The 17,183-nt window shown below is 38.1% G+C and overlaps 4 protein-coding genes across 4 annotated transcripts; 1 reads left to right on the top strand and 3 right to left on the bottom strand.

Annotated features, from left to right (window-relative positions):
* Positions 1-23: 23 nt before the first annotated feature.
* On the bottom strand, positions 24-1,338 carry LOC309478292 (uncharacterized protein). Its single transcript, XM_082141872.1, has 5 exons — positions 1,129-1,338; positions 828-981; positions 641-726; positions 410-472; positions 24-148 (listed from the first exon to the last, which is right to left on the bottom strand). Exons 1-5 carry the CDS (start codon positions 1,145-1,147, stop codon positions 72-74), a joined length of 399 nt encoding a protein of 132 aa, XP_081997998.1. The 5' UTR covers positions 1,148-1,338; the 3' UTR covers positions 24-71.
* Positions 1,339-3,780: 2,442 nt separating this feature from the next.
* On the top strand, positions 3,781-6,002 carry pomp (proteasome maturation protein). The gene is made up of 6 exons (XM_082140747.1): positions 3,781-3,866; positions 4,372-4,472; positions 4,554-4,614; positions 5,384-5,485; positions 5,573-5,666; positions 5,854-6,002. The coding sequence occupies exons 1-6, from the start codon at positions 3,864-3,866 to the stop codon at positions 5,919-5,921; spliced, it is 429 nt and encodes a 142-aa protein (XP_081996873.1). The 5' UTR covers positions 3,781-3,863; the 3' UTR covers positions 5,922-6,002.
* Positions 6,003-6,048: 46 nt separating this feature from the next.
* ccdc82 (coiled-coil domain containing 82) lies at positions 6,049-11,758 on the bottom strand. The gene is made up of 7 exons (XM_082140746.1): positions 10,852-11,758; positions 9,993-10,257; positions 9,783-9,875; positions 8,710-8,834; positions 8,381-8,551; positions 8,072-8,281; positions 6,049-6,544 (listed from the first exon to the last, which is right to left on the bottom strand). The coding sequence occupies exons 1-7, from the start codon at positions 11,404-11,406 to the stop codon at positions 6,479-6,481; spliced, it is 1,485 nt and encodes a 494-aa protein (XP_081996872.1). The 5' UTR covers positions 11,407-11,758; the 3' UTR covers positions 6,049-6,478.
* Positions 11,759-13,015: 1,257 nt separating this feature from the next.
* spag16 (sperm associated antigen 16) lies at positions 13,016-16,559 on the bottom strand. Its single transcript, XM_082140646.1, has one exon. It carries the CDS (start codon positions 16,546-16,548, stop codon positions 14,740-14,742), a length of 1,809 nt encoding a protein of 602 aa, XP_081996772.1. The 5' UTR covers positions 16,549-16,559; the 3' UTR covers positions 13,016-14,739.
* Positions 16,560-17,183: the final 624 nt, after the last annotated feature.

Here is a 17,183-nt window from a genome sequence, read left to right as displayed (position 1 = left end):
CCTTTTCTCCTTCCATTTGTTGTGTCCAGAACAATGTTAGTGTGTGTATTATTCCATTGAGTTCTTTCAAGTTAAAGGTCTTCGGCATGGATAGAATCCTCCTTTTCTAAACTGGGCTCCTGTTGTTTTGTGGACAGACTCTGGTAATCTTTAAAATGGAGAAAAGACATTTATTTGTCAGACATACCAGCCTCATTTTGAACATAGCAACTTTAGTGGGCTGACTTCCTCAGGAAACACTGCTAGCAAAAGTGTTAAGACCTTTGGCTAATATTATCTTTGATGTCAAGAGAGATTTGAGACCAGTGGGCAGATGCAAATGTACAAAATGCATCTAAAGGTCCCAGACAGACAGCACGTCTTTGTATTTGCTCTATCGGGTTATTTATCTCAGATTATGTGCGCTTACCCTCATTCTGGTTGGTACATCCTTCAAGAGATTCATACTGTTTTGTTTCGCTTTGTTCAAGATCTGTAACACATAAAACAAAATACACCACGAAACAATTACATTTTATAACTTAAATGAAATAAAATATAACAGACTAAAAACCAACTGTTTAACAACATGCAGCATAAAATTACACTTTGAAATGTACTTTTTATGACCATCATTAACTTATGCAATATTATTGCTTGCCTTTTTCGACTCTAAGATCAGTAGTTTTTCCGGAATGTAAATCGGTCTCTTGCATCTCTGAATTACGTCGGTATGAAACACGGAAACTGGAAAATTAGGAAAATTAGGTTGATATGTAAATGCTGAAACATATGAGTGGAATTCTTCTTGATGACAATGTAAAACAAATGAAGCAAATGAATAATACCTTGGTTTAAGATGAATGTGTCTCCAGTACAGATAGAGAAAAAACACAGATGCAATGACAGCGATCCACATTGCTATAGCAATACTGACGAGAGGATCTTTGCCTGAGCAATTCTTCTCAAACGTTGCATTTTCTTCAATGCCAGAAACATTCACTGGGGCAATTGGGCAAAAATGAAATTAATGTTGCTCTGAATATTACCTTATGCAGCTCTGTTTTATGTCAAAATAAAAGATGTAAAATATACATATAAATATTGGATTGGAATCAAATTGTATGCAAGAAATGAAATCAGTCTTACCTTGGGCATCATGAGACATTGTTCCTGGTGTGATCAAAAAATGTATTTGATAATTTGATAGATTGATACAACAAATGATAGAATTTTGATTTGCACAACAAAGTGTCTTGTTAAAAGTGTGTGGGCGAGGGGCGTTAATCTCCTTTGTTAACTGAAGTCAAAACCTCAGTTTCCTGGGTTTACTTAAATGTCCACTGCAAAAAGTGAAAATGATTGCCTCGCGACCACATGCTTGACTCTAGTCAATGTCATGGGCAATGATAATTGCAATTAATTAACTGTAAAATGACATACTTTTAACACAATCTGTGTGTTGTTCCTCTTAACACTGACAGTAGAGTCAGTGATCAGCTTTTTTTTTTTTAAACAATTTAACAAAGAGTATGCAATAAAAAAGCACATGCATATAGTTCAAATTTATTACATTTAATTTCTACATTGACAAAGTCAATATTCCCAGTCATTTGAAAGACTTCCACAACAATCTATGACTTATACTAGGCTGCGTCTCATTTCTCTGTCTTACCCCTTACTCTTACCCCTTCCCCTCGGTTTTGCGCGTTCATGTGAGGGGAAGTGGTGTCCCAATTCTCATTTTGATTAAGGGCTAGGGCCAAGGCGTAGGGCTACATAGCCCTTGAAACGAAGTCTGCGGAGGACCACACTTGAAAGAGAGGGGTAGGAATTTCTCAGAAGTGAGTCGCACAAATGTATGTATTTTCAGCAGTTTAATGACACTCGTGTTTTATGATACCTTTAATAAAACGTTCAAGCGGTTTTAATAGTAATGTTTTTGTTTTGAATCACTAGTTAACCGCTAGCTAGCAGCTATGCGCTATTTGCCGTTTGCTAATGTTTTGCTTATGGTGTCGCCGGCGCCGCCGTTAAATACAATGAAACAATGTCTTTGACTGATGGCACACAAGCGTGCAAAGATAAAGAGAGACCAGGCAATCGATATCACAACCCGAGATGACGGCATCTTCGTTTGTTTATGTCAACGCGTATCGCTTCTGTTGACGTAGCAGCCAGCTAGCGGAAAGGGAAGATGACGCAAACGGTAATCGAGTGGTGTCTCATTTCTTAGAGAAACGTTCTTCCCCCTACCCCCCTTCACTCGGTTTCGAAGGGCAAGGGGAAGACGCAGACAAAGGGGTAGGGGAAGGGGAAGGGGTAAGACAGAGAAATGAGATTGGCCCTTAATCTCTGCCATCACCCTCACTGCTTCTATCCTCCTTGATCCTCATCTTCTTCCTTTCTTACTGCGATCATTTTTCCTCATCATCAATACTTTCTGGAAAGGGTACAGCTTGTCCTCTCTGTCTTCTATAAAACTTATGCATCTTCCTAAAACACAGGCAAAAAGGCTATTATACTGCCTGCCAGTACTGAACAATATTGCCAGATACACAGACAATTTGTACACAGAAAAAATGACCAAAAACTTGACCAAAAACACATTTAGATGTACAATATATATATATATATATATATATATATATATATATATATATATATATTATTTTTTTTTTTTTTTTTTTTTTTTTTTTTTTTATGGAATTGATATGCATTTTCTAGTCTGAAATGAACTCACTGTGGTGCCCTGACAGCATGTGACCTAATAAGCAAATATCTTAACTTCCTTGTTGCTAAAAATGTCAGGCACATTGCAAATAGATGTTAATTTTATTGGCTGAAGGGGGATGTCATATAATATTACTAAAATGTTTTTTTTTGTTTTTGTTTTGTTGAACATTATTATTATTATATTTTAAATGTAATTTTCTTCACTTCATTTATAAATGATGATGTCCCATAGAGGGTTTAACAAGTTTACATGTTGGATTTACAAAAAAAAAAATATTGTTCTTTAAAATAAATGAAGTGGTCTCATATCAACAGCATCTATAACATTAATAATGTTGTATTATTTTGTTCTTTGGACTGCGTAGTCAAGTGAGGGTGAAAATAAATCCGTGATAAGATTCAAAGAAACATCCCTTTTCACATTGTGGAACTTTGCTAAGTCTGACCAAACACGCTAACAGAGCGAGCAAAGATCCGACTCTTAAAACATGTGGACTGCTAAATTCGCAGCGAGACAGTATGAACCTGATTCTTGTAATCGAATGTCTTGGAAATACTTAGGAAATGAAACAGCCTGAGCGAGTCTTTTCAATCGCCCATTTTTTCATTCAACAACTGAAAAGGTGTCTTCAAACAGCTGATCTCGGGTCAGTCACATTGATGCACACGGCAGGCGCCACTGCTCAGCTCTGTCTTTTGTCTGGCTTTCGTTGTGTGCATCATTTAATGTCGACAAATGTATTAAACACATTCTGTTTACTTGCTATGCCAAAAAAGCATAAAAAGTGTCTTACGTGAGGGGGCACCCGGATTTGAACCGGGGACCTCTTGATCTGCAGTCAAATGCTCTACCACTGAGCTATACCCCCATCCGTACCATAGCTTTGCACAGATACATACTTAAACATCAGCCTAGGATCAGTGCAACGGTTTTTGCAGTTTATTTAATATATTCATTTAAAAATAAATATCCCCCTAATATATATCTTGTCATAAACAATAACATAACAATAACCTTGTATCAAACAACGACCAAAAAATATTGCCGCAATCACACATAGACTGGCAATCACATGATAAAAGTGTTTCCGGAGATTGACAGGAAGTGCATTTATGCTGATAATCGTCAAGACTAAAGTCGCTAGAAGATGGTAATGTGGAGCTCCATTTTGTTATTTCGTTATTGATTTAATTTTGTTTGATTTAATAAGGTTATGGTGTGTGTTATTTCCTTGCTCCCCATATAATGTGAAAGTGTGTGCATTTGCTGTTAATAAAGCGCTTGTTTGTGTTGTGCAGGCGTTCAAGCTAGTTAGCTAGCATAGCATAGCACAATGGTTCGTGTTTGTTTATTTATATTCAAGGAAAGATTACGCGGGCATAATTTCCTTTTAAAAGTCTCGACCTTTTATTATTTGCCGCGACAGAAATAAATAATATCAGAATTAATTTAGCCACTAAGTTGTTATCTTCTAAATGAATTGTGATGTGTCATGGCCTTACTTTCACTTTGTATTAGCCTTTTCTGTTAAGACTGACAACCTTAATGTAGCGTGGTAACTGTCAAACACTCATTCAGGCCACTTTTTTCTGAATTTCCACATCAGGTTTATTTTCTGCATGATTCTATGATAATAATACTGTGTGTTTCTGCAGAATACTCGTGGTCTGCGCTCTCAGCTGAAGGACAGTGTTCCTGTCACAGGTCTGTGTCCACAGGCTGGTCCTTATGGGGTCCAAGACTCTCTGCGCAGAGGGTGAGTTCTGCCCTTATAAACCTGGAAATGCTTCTTTATGCGTATTTATATTCTAAATATTTCATTTTTCTGTGATTGCAGGTTCTCTAGTGTAAAAAATGAGCTTCTACCGAGTCATCCATTGGAGCTCTCTGAGAAAAATGTAAGTAGAAAAGTAGTACATTGCCAAAAAGCATTACCATAATAAGCCTCTGAAACGTTTAAAATGGTCATTAGCTCGATAAGTATTCAATCCACCAAAGCTTATTAGTGTTGGAATGTATATTTCCAAATTACATGTAGGCTTGTCACGATTGTTTAATCATCTAATCATGGTTATTTGATGAGATAACCGCAATAATTTCAATCACATTTTGCCAAAGAATATAAAAACACTGTTGTAAAGTAGTCAAATGTCTACCTTCATACACAATGAAGGTTTGTTTAATCATACTGCATTGTTATATTACAATTTAATATGTACATTTTTATTATATATGATTCCAAGAAATAAAAAACAACACTTTAGGCTTACACTGTAAGTGGCCCGAACAAAACTTAATTAAATTGTGTCCGTTTCTGACAGTTAATCATCATAATTGTGATTTATAACCAGCTAGGGCAACACTTAATTTTACATCGTCTTTGTTACACATTGGGTTACACTTTATTTTAAGGTGTCCTTGTTACAGTGTAATTACTCAACTAAGTACTGAGTAATAGTAATTTACTACATGTACTTACTATATAATTAGGGTTAAAGTTTGGTTTAGTTCTATGTAACCAGTGGACTGTTTTTTTACTATAGGGACTACATGTAAAATGTGTAACAGACACTGAAAAATAAGTTACCAATGTTATTTACTTTTACTACTTACTTATTTATGTAAGTACACTGTAACAAAGTGTAACAGCTTGTACTGTGAAACCAGTTTCAGCTTAACCAGGACAAGATGAATTTCAACACACTAAGGAACATCCAGGGTCTCCACGCACCCCTCAAACTACAGATGGAGTACAGAGCGGCTAGACAGGTATTGTTTGACACTCGCTCACATGTGAGTTATACCATAAACACCCTATGCTCATCGTGTTTAAACATTGCTCTTGCCTTCGTTCAGATTCAGCGTTTGCCCTTCCTGCCCAGCTCAAATCTGGCCCTGGATACCCTCAGAGGTAGCGATGACACCATTGGCTTTGAGGACATCCTCAATGGTACGAAGAAACATTCAACACGTTACCTGTCATGCTCTCAAAAGTTTTATGAGCCGTTTAGTTCCTCGAGTTTGCTTTATAAAAATATGATACTGACGATTGCTGGTTGTATTAGTTGATTTGGACAATTTGACAAGTGATTTTTGTGTAGTATACTTGGTCATATGTAAACATTTTCCCCCCTCAGATCCTATCCAGTGCGAGATGATGGGCGATCCTCACATCATGACCGAATACAAGCTTGGCATCCTGTGAGGATGGCGATTCAGCACAAGCCTGTAGATTGTGTTATTATATGCATTGTTTGACTGCTGTTTCTAATAAAATGTAAAATTTAAGCAGAAATAGTTTCTGTGATGCAAAACATGACATTTAGCTGGACCTGGTTATGAATCTTGTTTATTAGAAGAACATTGAAACACTGTAAAATGGCTTAGATGCATTTACACAGAAGTGTTAATATGAGGAGATTACTTGCAAATGAAAGCATAAAAACAGCATATCTTTGAGAACTCAATGATCAGGTAAAATACAGATTTTTTTTTTTTTTTTTTAAATCCTCAGGATTTGGACAAAACTGTTACATTTTGGGTTACAGCTTGTAATGTTTTTAAATGTTGAATATTGTGTACTCTGTACTGAATTTGTTTCAATCATGCAGAAGCAATTTACACAGCAGTGCGATTATAAAATTATGAAATTATAATGCTAAATCTTCAGGGCACACACTTTAACAACTCAAAAGTTAGCCATGCTTTATGATGCCAAAAATAAAAGGGCAGATCGATGACATTAGGAAAAGTTCAATCCTTTCAGTCCAGCTTTTCTTCCTGGAAGAAATCGGCAGAATTGAGATGTTCCTGAAACTTCTCGTATTGCTAAACGGATAGAAAGAAAAAAGTAATCAGTGTGTTCATACACATTTAAAGGAATAGTTCACCCAAAAATTTGAATTCTCTCATCATTTACTCACCCTTATGCCATCCCTGGTGTATATGACTTTCTTTCCTCAGATAAACACAAAGAAGATTTGTAGGAAAATAATAAATCTCTGTGAGTCCATATAATGCAAGTGAATTGGTGCTTTGGTTGACGCTTGAACACCCACACAGTGATTGTGATGTTCATTCATATAACCCAAGTGTCTTCCGAAGTGAAATAACAGATGTCCCCCTCGCAATCCGTTGTATAAACAGTAGACCGGACGCAATGCTTTATAGTTAAAAAGCTTCTCTTACACCTATCGTTTCACTTCAGAAGACACTGGGTCTCATTCCCCGAGCATGCGTACGCAAACATTTGAGTATGAAATCTGTTTATGAACATTTTCACAAACAAATGATTACCTTTTATCTTAAATATATTAAGAAAAGCTGCGTTATAGCTTCAGCTGTGAGGTTTCTCTGAATAACGCATACATAAAGCTGGCTAATGAAAGGTCTGTAATCTGGGTCTATATAAAAGGTGTTTGAACTGGTTTTAAGAATGATATTTGGCATTGCTTGAGGATCTGGCAAGAGCTACATATGTTTGACTAGAGTGACAACAGGCTGTAAAGTAAAGGGTGTGCGGAAAGCCTTTATTTCACATCACTATATCCTTGGCGGGAGGCCAGAAATGGAGCACTAGAGGTTCATCCTTGAAGTTGAAACACACGGCCAACTTACCCATGGTAGAACCCCCCCAAAAAAATCAAGAAAAACAACATCGGCCAGGCAAATCTTGTGGTCTGGCGACCCCCGTTGCTTCTCTTCTGAAATGCTCCTGGTCTGAGCTGGAGCCGCGTGGGGGACGGAGCAAAACCTCGTCGGAGCCATAATGCACCGCAGACGTCTGCAGTGTGAATAAGGGGTTATATGGAGATGGTTTGAGTGTGTTTTATGCAAATGACTAACCTGCTCATTTAGGATACTCCAACTTCACTAACAATAGAACGAGATTAAGAACAAACTCATGCGCGGACGCACGTGTTGTGAATTAGCCAGAGATATTTTGTGAGAAGTTCTTCAACTCCTGTGCTAACAAATACAAAATAATCCACGCAATTATTAGTGAATGAGACCTGTTGATTCATCCACTGGGTTCGTACGGATTAATGTCACGACTGATGTGTGTGGTTTTTCAAGCGTCAGCCGAGCAGCAGCCATTCAGTGCCATTATAAGGACTCTCAGAGTCAGGGGTGTCCAAACTCGGTCCACTGTCTCCAACTTGGAGACAACACACAACTTGCCTCAACACACCTGCCTGGAAGATTCTACTAGAATGCCTTGTAAGACCTTGATTAGCTGGTTCAGGTGTGTTTAATTGGGATAGGAGCTGAACTCTGCATGACAGTGGCCCTTGGGTGAACTATCCCTTCAATTAGCTTTTAAAGGCACATAAAGAGCAGGTTCCATATTCCCACCTCACTGATCCAGCCTCCATCCTGCAGTTTGGTAAACACCTTGTTGACTGTCTCCTTAACTGGTTCGTCGTCCTCTCCTGTTTCCCCTTCCTGTATTTCCTTCTGAGCTTCTAATGCTGTACGACACCTCTCAAACAGATGGAATTTAAAGTGCTTCAGGGCATGGTAGACCTCAGTACGACTGGCACAGACAGAGCCAACAAAGAAACTCTGCAATTGTTAACATAAACATTAGATCAAGAAGCATTCGAAATATATCTTCGGACAATTTATGGCCAAATTGTACAAGTGAGTTGAATGGAAAACCACCTGGGCGTCATCGGGCATGAACTGGTCCTCCTGCAGGGTGTTGTTGTGGTACAACTGGCCAGAGAGTCGCACAGTGAAGCGCCCCGTTCTGTGAAGCTCACAGGCTTCACATCCCTTCGTCTGGATCCTTGTCATCACAACCCGCAATTTAGGATAACACTCTACCCTTTCCTTTTCATAAATAAAAACAATAAATAAACATGAAAGTATGTAAATGAATCTACACCACACGATAACTTTCAATCTTCATATTAAAGAGAATAATAGTAAAGTAATCCATTATACATAGAAATGTCACATCTTTTCATGAAAAAGGGCTTTTATCTTACTTTGTAACGTTCTTTCCAGCGGCTCCTTTGCTTCAGGTTCTCCAGGCGAGGAAGAACCAATCGCTCATCAAAATGAAGCAATGATGATTTCATCTCCTGGGCGTATCGCTTCGTTCGTTCACCACCTGTAGTCATCGATACAAAGTGAAATTGTTTGGGGTCTGTAAGATTTTTTTTATGTACTTTAACCATTTATTTGATCAAAAATACGAACATTTTTGTATTTCAATATATTTTAAAATGTAATTTATTCCTGTTATGTCACATTTTGGCTTCCCAATACGTTACAACAGCGATGATCAAAAAACGTGGACAAAAGAGTCACTCTTTTTGTAACCTTTGTTTACCAGTCATTTATGACGTCATCACCGGGGTGTTGATAAAGCATGAGAGCAGGTGACAACTAAACAACATACATTGCTATCTGTGTTTAAACTAAACTCATTTAAGCCATGCTAATTTAAACATTCGAGTACAAGACGAAAGAGAACTTGTATACGCTGTAAGAAGATTTGTGTGTACACTCATGCGAAGCACGCACACGGAAAGCGTGTGTATGGCGCGCAAATATTAAGTCTTGCACTTATATGCCTAATATTCTTGCTGTCTGTGTTTTTAATGTTAATCAAACAACAAATGACAAATAAATCACTCACTGCTCTTGACTGAATAGCTTTTGTAACTTTAATAATGATTAATCTTTATTTCATTTATACACTGAAGATTATATGCAATGTTGTTTTCCATTTTATTACTATATTCAATTTCTGTACCTGAAAACTACTGTTTATTTTATATGTATCTTTGCTTTATTGTATTTATTTGTGCTGTTGCTTGTAGTTTGATATTTGTCCTTATTTTCTTCATTTCTATTTGACAGTAGTCCTATATTCCCTGAACATAGCATATAACAAACTGTACCAAAACAATGACCCTAAAACTGTAATAAAAACCGAACCGTGAGTAATTTGAACCATTACACCCCAAATATATTATATATATATATATATATATATATACACACACACGTATATCCAGTGCTAAGAAGAGAAGGAATAAATTGACGAACATACTGTAAAGTGAACTGAGGAAAGTTGAGTCCAGCACATTGATCAGCAAGGCTTTGACCACCACCTGAAAGTGGGTGAGCTGCGATCCTGTGATAACTGTAACGAGAATAGAAACGAGATTTTATAATTCATTTAAATTAAATGTTAAAGACACATCTACACATGTTTTCAAACTGCAAATAAAAAACAAAAGCCACAACCACATAGTCTTACACTGGCGTGGAAGGTGAGAGAGAAAGTCCTTGTCTTTGGCCTTCCCCTCTTCCCCCTGCTCTTTGTCATTTTTCTGTTCATCTTCCTCCACAATAAAATCCTTCAGACTGTCACTGCTATCAGCAAGTTTTTCCTCCTCGCTGCTGTCTAGAGGGCCGCCGTTCTCTTCCACACTAGATTCATCACCAGTATCGTCTGCTTTACTTTGCTCTTCAACTTTGTCCTTCTTGATCTCCTCTTTTTCCTCTTCCTCTTCTTCTGAACCCTGCAGAAAAAAAAATAGACAAGGTATCCAGTTAACCAATACTTTTTAAAGCAACGCTGTTGTTTTTGTCACCATTACTATTATCATTGAAGACGATACATTATTATTAAAGTGTCGACAGTGGATATTATTAATGGTTAAGAGTAAAACATTTGAATTAGCATAGAAGCTACTCAGTGAATAAAACAAAGTTACATGAATTGGATAATGATGCTATAGAATAGAAGTTTTATAGAAGAATTTTTCCTGAACCATGTGTTTTTCCTGAACAAATTACAGTACTGTGCAAATGTCTAATGTACTTTGTGCAAAAGGCACATTAGTATTTTCACACACACAAAAAATGGTTTAAGCCAGTTATTTATATATTTTGTTGAAGTGTGTCAGTAGGAAATATCATTTTACATTTCCAAACAATCCTTTTACTATTAATTGTAATAATCTAGTGAGATTTTTGTATGCACAAGGAGTCTGACAACAGCCTGTATGGTTGAGTTTTTTTAAAGAGTTTTTTTTTTAAGGACTAAAGAGGTTATGGTGGTTTAACCCGTGAATGTCTAACCACTGTTTCTTGCTCATTCCTGGTCAACTTACCAACGTCCTGCGCCTGCGCCGCGGGGTGCCTGACTTTCTTCTCTTTGACAGCTCCATAAGTTTATTCTTTCTCTCTTTTCTCTTGGCAGCAGCTTCTTTTACCTCTGCCTCTCTCTCCTTCTTCCGCAGAGCCTCGTCCTCGGAGTCCTCCGGCAGCCTGAGCCGTTTTCTCTGCAACGCTCTCCTGAGCGGCTCTCCGCCGACGTCGCTCGAGGACTCGCTAGAGTCGCTGGAACTGTCGTCGAGCGCAACAGGAGCGCAGGCGGGTCTCTTCCTCGGTCTACGGGACGCGGCGCGTTTCTCGTCCGTGTCGCTGCTGTCATCCCCGTCACTCTCGCGTGCTCGGTACGAGCTGTCGGAGGAACCGGACTGCTCTTCGGAGTTCTGGTATTCGCTCCCTGAACTGACGCTGGTCGTGCTGCCGTACGAGCCCTCGTCGCTGTCCTCCAGCATTTCATCAACGGGGTTCACGCGCGTCTTTTTCTTGTCAATGCGAGACTTTGGGGGCGCGCATTTTCGCCTTAACCCAAAAAGCTTTCCTACGCTTTTCATCATATTGACGGAGAAAAAGTGACACTTGGTTTAACTACCAAAAGAAATATTGTTTTTTTTGTTTTACTTAATCTATTTTAAGCCAGCTGTTATGCATCTACAGACACATGATGAGCAACAGGATGCTGCGTGAGCGTGCTGTCAAATTACATTCCTTCTCGTGAATGATTTTTAGCTATTTTTTTCTTGTATTAAATCATTGATCCGAGCTTGCAGTTGCAGATAAAGCCCAGTATATCGTTATAATCAATATTTGACGAGTGATTTGAATAAATATGCTTATCAGCATGTATCATTCTTCTCCAGTCCGCTGCACGCGCCATAACATGAGGGGGCGTGTCTGTGTTTTTGTAGATACGCACTTCCGGCGTTCGCTTCACATCAGCTCGGACACTCGCGCCACCCAAAGACCAGGAGAATTATAGTTAAATCCATAGACAGTATATAAAGGTTATATCAGATTTTTATTCGCAAAAATAGGGGGTTATATATTTTTAATAGGTTGAATTTAAACATTGATAACAATATGAGAAAATGACTTAAAATTGTTTCAGAATAGTATAGTTTTCTATAAAAGCTTCAAGAATCTTTCCTTTTATCACTGATAGTGATAACAAACTTTAGTTATCTAAACGTTCAGATTAAATCCTATGTTTTCCTGTCAGTTCTTATGGGTTAAATAATAACAACTTTAATGGAGTCAGATTAATAATTGAATTATGCTTGTCATCCTTTTTGTTCAGATTATTGGATGGAAATAGCAGCGTAGGCCTCCAGCCTTACACAACCAAACTGTTTATATAACAGTAACTCAAGTTAAAGGCTGCACTGAAGACTTTTAAATACTCTTAAAATGACATGACATCTACAATGACCAATGGACTCGGGACTCTCAAACCTGGTTTAAACCTTTAAACCAGGGTTTCTCAAACTCGGTCCTGGAGGGCCACTGTCCTGCACAGTTTAGCTCCAACCCTGATCAACACACAATCAATGTCTTCAGGATCAAGGATGTGCTTGATCAGGGTTGGAGCTAAACTGTGGAGGACAGTGGCCCTCCAGGACCGAGTTTGAGAAACCCTGCTTTAAACCTTTAAAGGGGTGGCAGTGATGAACGGTGTCCCCAAAGAGCAGGAGCACAAAGTCCTTAAAAGGTTAGTTCACCCAAAAATGAAAATTATGTCAGTAATTACACACCCTCATGTTGTTCCAACCCCGTAAGACTTTCGTTCATCTTCGGGAACACAAATTAAGATATTTTTGATGAAATCTGAGAGCTGTCTGACTCCTTCATCGGCTGCTAGGTAATCGAAATCTGCCATCCCAGAAAAGTTAGTAAAGACATTGTTAAAATAGTTCGAGTTTTTTATTTATTTTTTTTGCACAAAAATGTATTCTCGTTGCTTGATAAACTTAAGGTTGAGCCACTGTAGTCACTAGTCACTTAAACTATTTTAACAATGTCTTTACTAACTTTTCTGGGATGGCAGATTTCGATTACCTAGCAGCCGATGAAGGAGTCAGACGGCTCTCAGATTTCATCAAAAATATCTTAATTTGTGTTCCGAAGATGAACGAAAGTCTTACAGGGTTGGAACAACATGAGGGTGAACTAACCCTTTAAGCGTTGGGGCCTGGGTGAAAGAGACTCGATGTCGCTATTTGGCATATTTGAAGATGACATACTGTCTCAGACCTGCGCTCCTGTCATACTTTTAGTGTGAGAAACACAAAGCACATGTAAACTTTAATGCCAAAATTCTTTGATTCAAAAATGCTCTTCTTATTTATTTTCATTTGTCATTCTTCTGTGATGCAGATGACCACATATGGTTAGGAGGAAGAGCAGGGAATGACCAGATTTTAATATTTTTAGTAATATTATTTTAATATTATTAGAAGGAATATCATATACATTTCCCAATATGTTTTGAACCATAAATAAATGTATATCTGACAGATAGGCTGGAAGGGGGATGCAGACATTCATTTTCATGAGGAAAGTGATGTCTAACGGTCCTCATGTGGCTGTGAGAGGAAACACAATCACTTCCCTCCAGCCACTTCTGCAGGCGAATCAATACCCGAACGGCCACTGACCAGTGAGTTTCAGTGAGAGAATAAGGAATTGGGAAATTCAAACCTAAAATATGAATATGATCTCAGATTTCTGAAGATTGTTAGAAACATTCAATTTGAATTATGAGTCTAGTTGTGAAGTTGTCACAAGGGCAATATCTCTCCAACTGTAAGGTTTTGAGACAAAAAAAAGTCTAACAACACAAACGATTGTTTTCTTTAGCAGTGGTTTTATCGGTTTCAAACATTATTTTTATTTTTTTATTTTTTTTATAAATAAATTCTGTCCTCCAATGATTTTTTAAAATTCTGTTCTCCAAACTAAAATATATTTTTGTAGCTGTTGTTGAACACAATAAAACCACACTGAAATGCATTCAGAAAAGAGTCAGCTATGCCATAAAGGTATAGGTTTTTACTGAATGGTTGAAGCATGTTCTAATGAAGGACTTTTTTTTTCTGGTAGTTGCACTTGTCTTTTACGTTTGCCAGTAAGCATTTACTTGGTTGTTTTCTCATTCGATATGCAAATGTTAACGTGTAACTCACACAATATTTACAAAACGCATTGATAGCATATACAAATTAAAAAACATTTACAATAATTTAGGAATAAAGGTGCAAAATGAAAAATGTAAATAAATTCAACTTGATTTCCAATACAGTTAACTGGTTGGCCCCTATATGCAATTTTTTTATTCATGCAGTTAAACTTTATCTAAAAGGAGAAAGAAAAGTCTAAGCTACCAAATTGAATAGTTGTATCAGAATTTTATTTGCTATATAAAACATTGTATTAATTGATTGAGTTAAAACATTGAAAACAATATAACAAAAGAAAGATGAAAATATATGTCATTACAGACTGAGAGCAAGTTATAAAGTGTGTGCAAATTTAATAAGAACATGTAATAAAACATTGCCTGTTATTATGCAAAAGTAAATATTCCCTTATGCTTGTCAATGTAAAGTGCCAAAGCACAAAAAAATGAAATTGTATTCAATCATAACAAATTATATATTTTGGAAAAATATTCTTGCAATGCACTTTTTGCTTTAAATAGCTGTTTAATTTGGTTATTTAAAGCTTATAATAAAAATTCTCCCAGAATTTAGAAGCTTGTCTTTTGTGTGCTGGAAACTTTGTTTTATTTTTAAACAAATAGGCCTACTTTGCATATTTATTCATAACAAAGGATGTCAGAATTTAAATTTCGATTTAACCATTTCTCAACCATGCACTGTAAATATGTTTTGTTATGACCAGATGTGGATTGCACCATCAGAGCCTGCAGAGAGAATGTATTCCCCTTTATGGTCAAAAATGACACTCTGAACGGCATCATCATGAGCTATTAGACTAGACATATGTAAAGATGCCACTTCTACTGTTTTCACAGAGCCATCGTTACTCGCCACTGCAAGCATTCTTCCATTTGGACTGAAGGCCACTTGATTGCTGGGATGAGGCCCAGTGTCTATGGACACCATTGCTGACACATTCCTCACATCCCATAATTTGACCACCCCAAAAGAGTCGCACGAAGCAATTGTGTCACCGGTGGCATTGAAGGATGCGTGGTTGCATGAATGCTTGTGCCCGTAGAAAGTTTGGGCACACAATCCAGCGCGGGCATCCCAAAGAGAGAGGGTCTTGTCTGCCGAGCAGGTTAGTAGAATATTTGAGAAGGGCAGGAAAGAAATGCTGTTCACAGAGTCAACGTGTCCTCGCAGAGTGCAGCGGCAACGCTCGCTATTCAAGTCCCACACTTTAGCAGTGTTATCCATAGAACAAGAGGCCACAAAATCACCACAGGAATGGAAGGAACAGGCCCAGGTGGCGTGGATGTGTCCCTCCAAACTGAGCATGCATCGACCTTTGGCAAAGTCCCAAATTTTTACTGTGGCGTCCCCACTTGTGGTACCCAGGTAACCACCACTGGGATGGAAACTACAGGATGATAGCCAATCAGTGTGACCCTCGCCAGTCATGATCATCTCTCCCTCTGGTATTCCCCATAATCTCCAAAGCTGGTCATCACTTGAGGAGGCTACTATCATTTTACGGGGATGGAGAGCGAGGAAGCTTACTGCCATTGTGTGTGCTTTAAACGACTTTGAGAGAGAGAAGTTTGCTGATTTGGTGTTGACGGAAGAGAAAGCTTTGATTTGAGGCAAGTAGGGATTGACGCGAGTGCTGGCGGGGAATTCCGAATCCTTAGGATGTTTTGTGTTCTTGTTGGGGTCTTTTATAGCATCGTATGATGCAATGTTGTCACATGGCGGGTGTGCTCCTTTCTGGGTTTTTTCTCTTTCCTGTGGAGGGTTTGCAGCTTTTAGAGCTGTTCGAGTTCCTGGGGAAGAATGCGTGGTACGTAGAGAGTCAAGGTTCTGAACCTGGCTGAAGGCTCTGTCTCTCTCCAGACTAACCAGCATCTTCTGCCTCACAGCTGTCTGATACTTATCGTTTAGCTGTCTAAGAGCAGGCTCGTAGGACGCATAGTGTTTCTTCAGCTTTTTTATGTCCTCAATAAGTCTGTCCTTCTCTTGAACAAGACGCTTGTGCTGCATCCTATGGAAGTCTCTCTCTCTTTGGAGCTTTACAATGGTTTCTCCAGCTTCAAATGCAGCCTGTTTATAGCTATCCCGCTCTCTTTGTATGTTTTTTAGCTCATTCTCCAGGAGCTGGTTGTGTGTATAGGCATCAGGTACGAAATCCATTTGGTCTGTTTTAATTAAGCCTTTGTGTATCATCTCAAACCACTCTGTCTGGAAGCAGTCTAGTGTTCTTTTCATGCCCATTTTTACCAGATAATTGCGGAGAAAGTCGTCCACCACTTCAGGTATTTTTGGAACTGGATGTTTGGCTGAACTGACACTCTGTGTTGTGCATTTGGTTTGATCCCGCGCTGCTTTAACGGCAGTTTCCAAGTCCTCTTCCCCCTCAGTTATGCTGAGTTCGTCGTCGACACTCACTTCGTCGTATGTATATTCATCCTCGGAGTCCTCTGGAATTAAAACTTTTTCGAGGTAATATGGACCGTCGACGGATTCTTCCGCTGCCATTTTCACTTCAGCCGCTCCAAGTTGTGTACTGTTTCCATGGTGAACATGAGAGCGTGACCATGAGAACTGTGCTCGTGTAAACACCGATACCATGAAAATATAATGACATGTTGTTGTTGATGTTGTTGTTGTTGTTGTTGTTGTTTTCTTTCTTCTTCTTCTTTTTTTTTCTTTTATTTAAGATATGAGAAACCTATTGATTAAATTAACCATACAACGGACACAAATAGTTGGTGTTCAGACATATAAAAAAGCTATAACTTTTATCTAAACTTGACCTTGCACATAAGAAAGCGTTGTAATTTGGCAATTCTTTGTGATTATTTACTTATAATTTTTCTCCTTTTCACTTTTTATTCAATTAAAAAAGGTAAATGTGTTGGCTTCATGCAGTAGATGGCGCTCAAGGCGCACTGTTGCTACTAAGCTACTGAGCGCGTGCCACGCTTGATTTCCACACTAAATCATAAATACAATTATAAAAAATATGACAGCCAGCTATGCAATAATGTTCATTTAAAAATGTGTTTTTGGAATAGCATTCTCATTTCTTTCTTTCTTTCTTTCTTTCTCTAGCCTATATTAATAGGCCTGCATTTAAAAGTTACATTAGCCTAAATATAATAGGCTACAAC

Source organism: Leuciscus leuciscus (genome assembly GCF_965113295.1).
Source record: "Leuciscus leuciscus genome assembly, chromosome: 16".
Lineage (NCBI taxonomy): Eukaryota > Metazoa > Chordata > Actinopteri > Cypriniformes > Leuciscidae > Leuciscus > Leuciscus leuciscus.
This window is presented reverse-complemented; position numbering and strand designations above follow the sequence as displayed.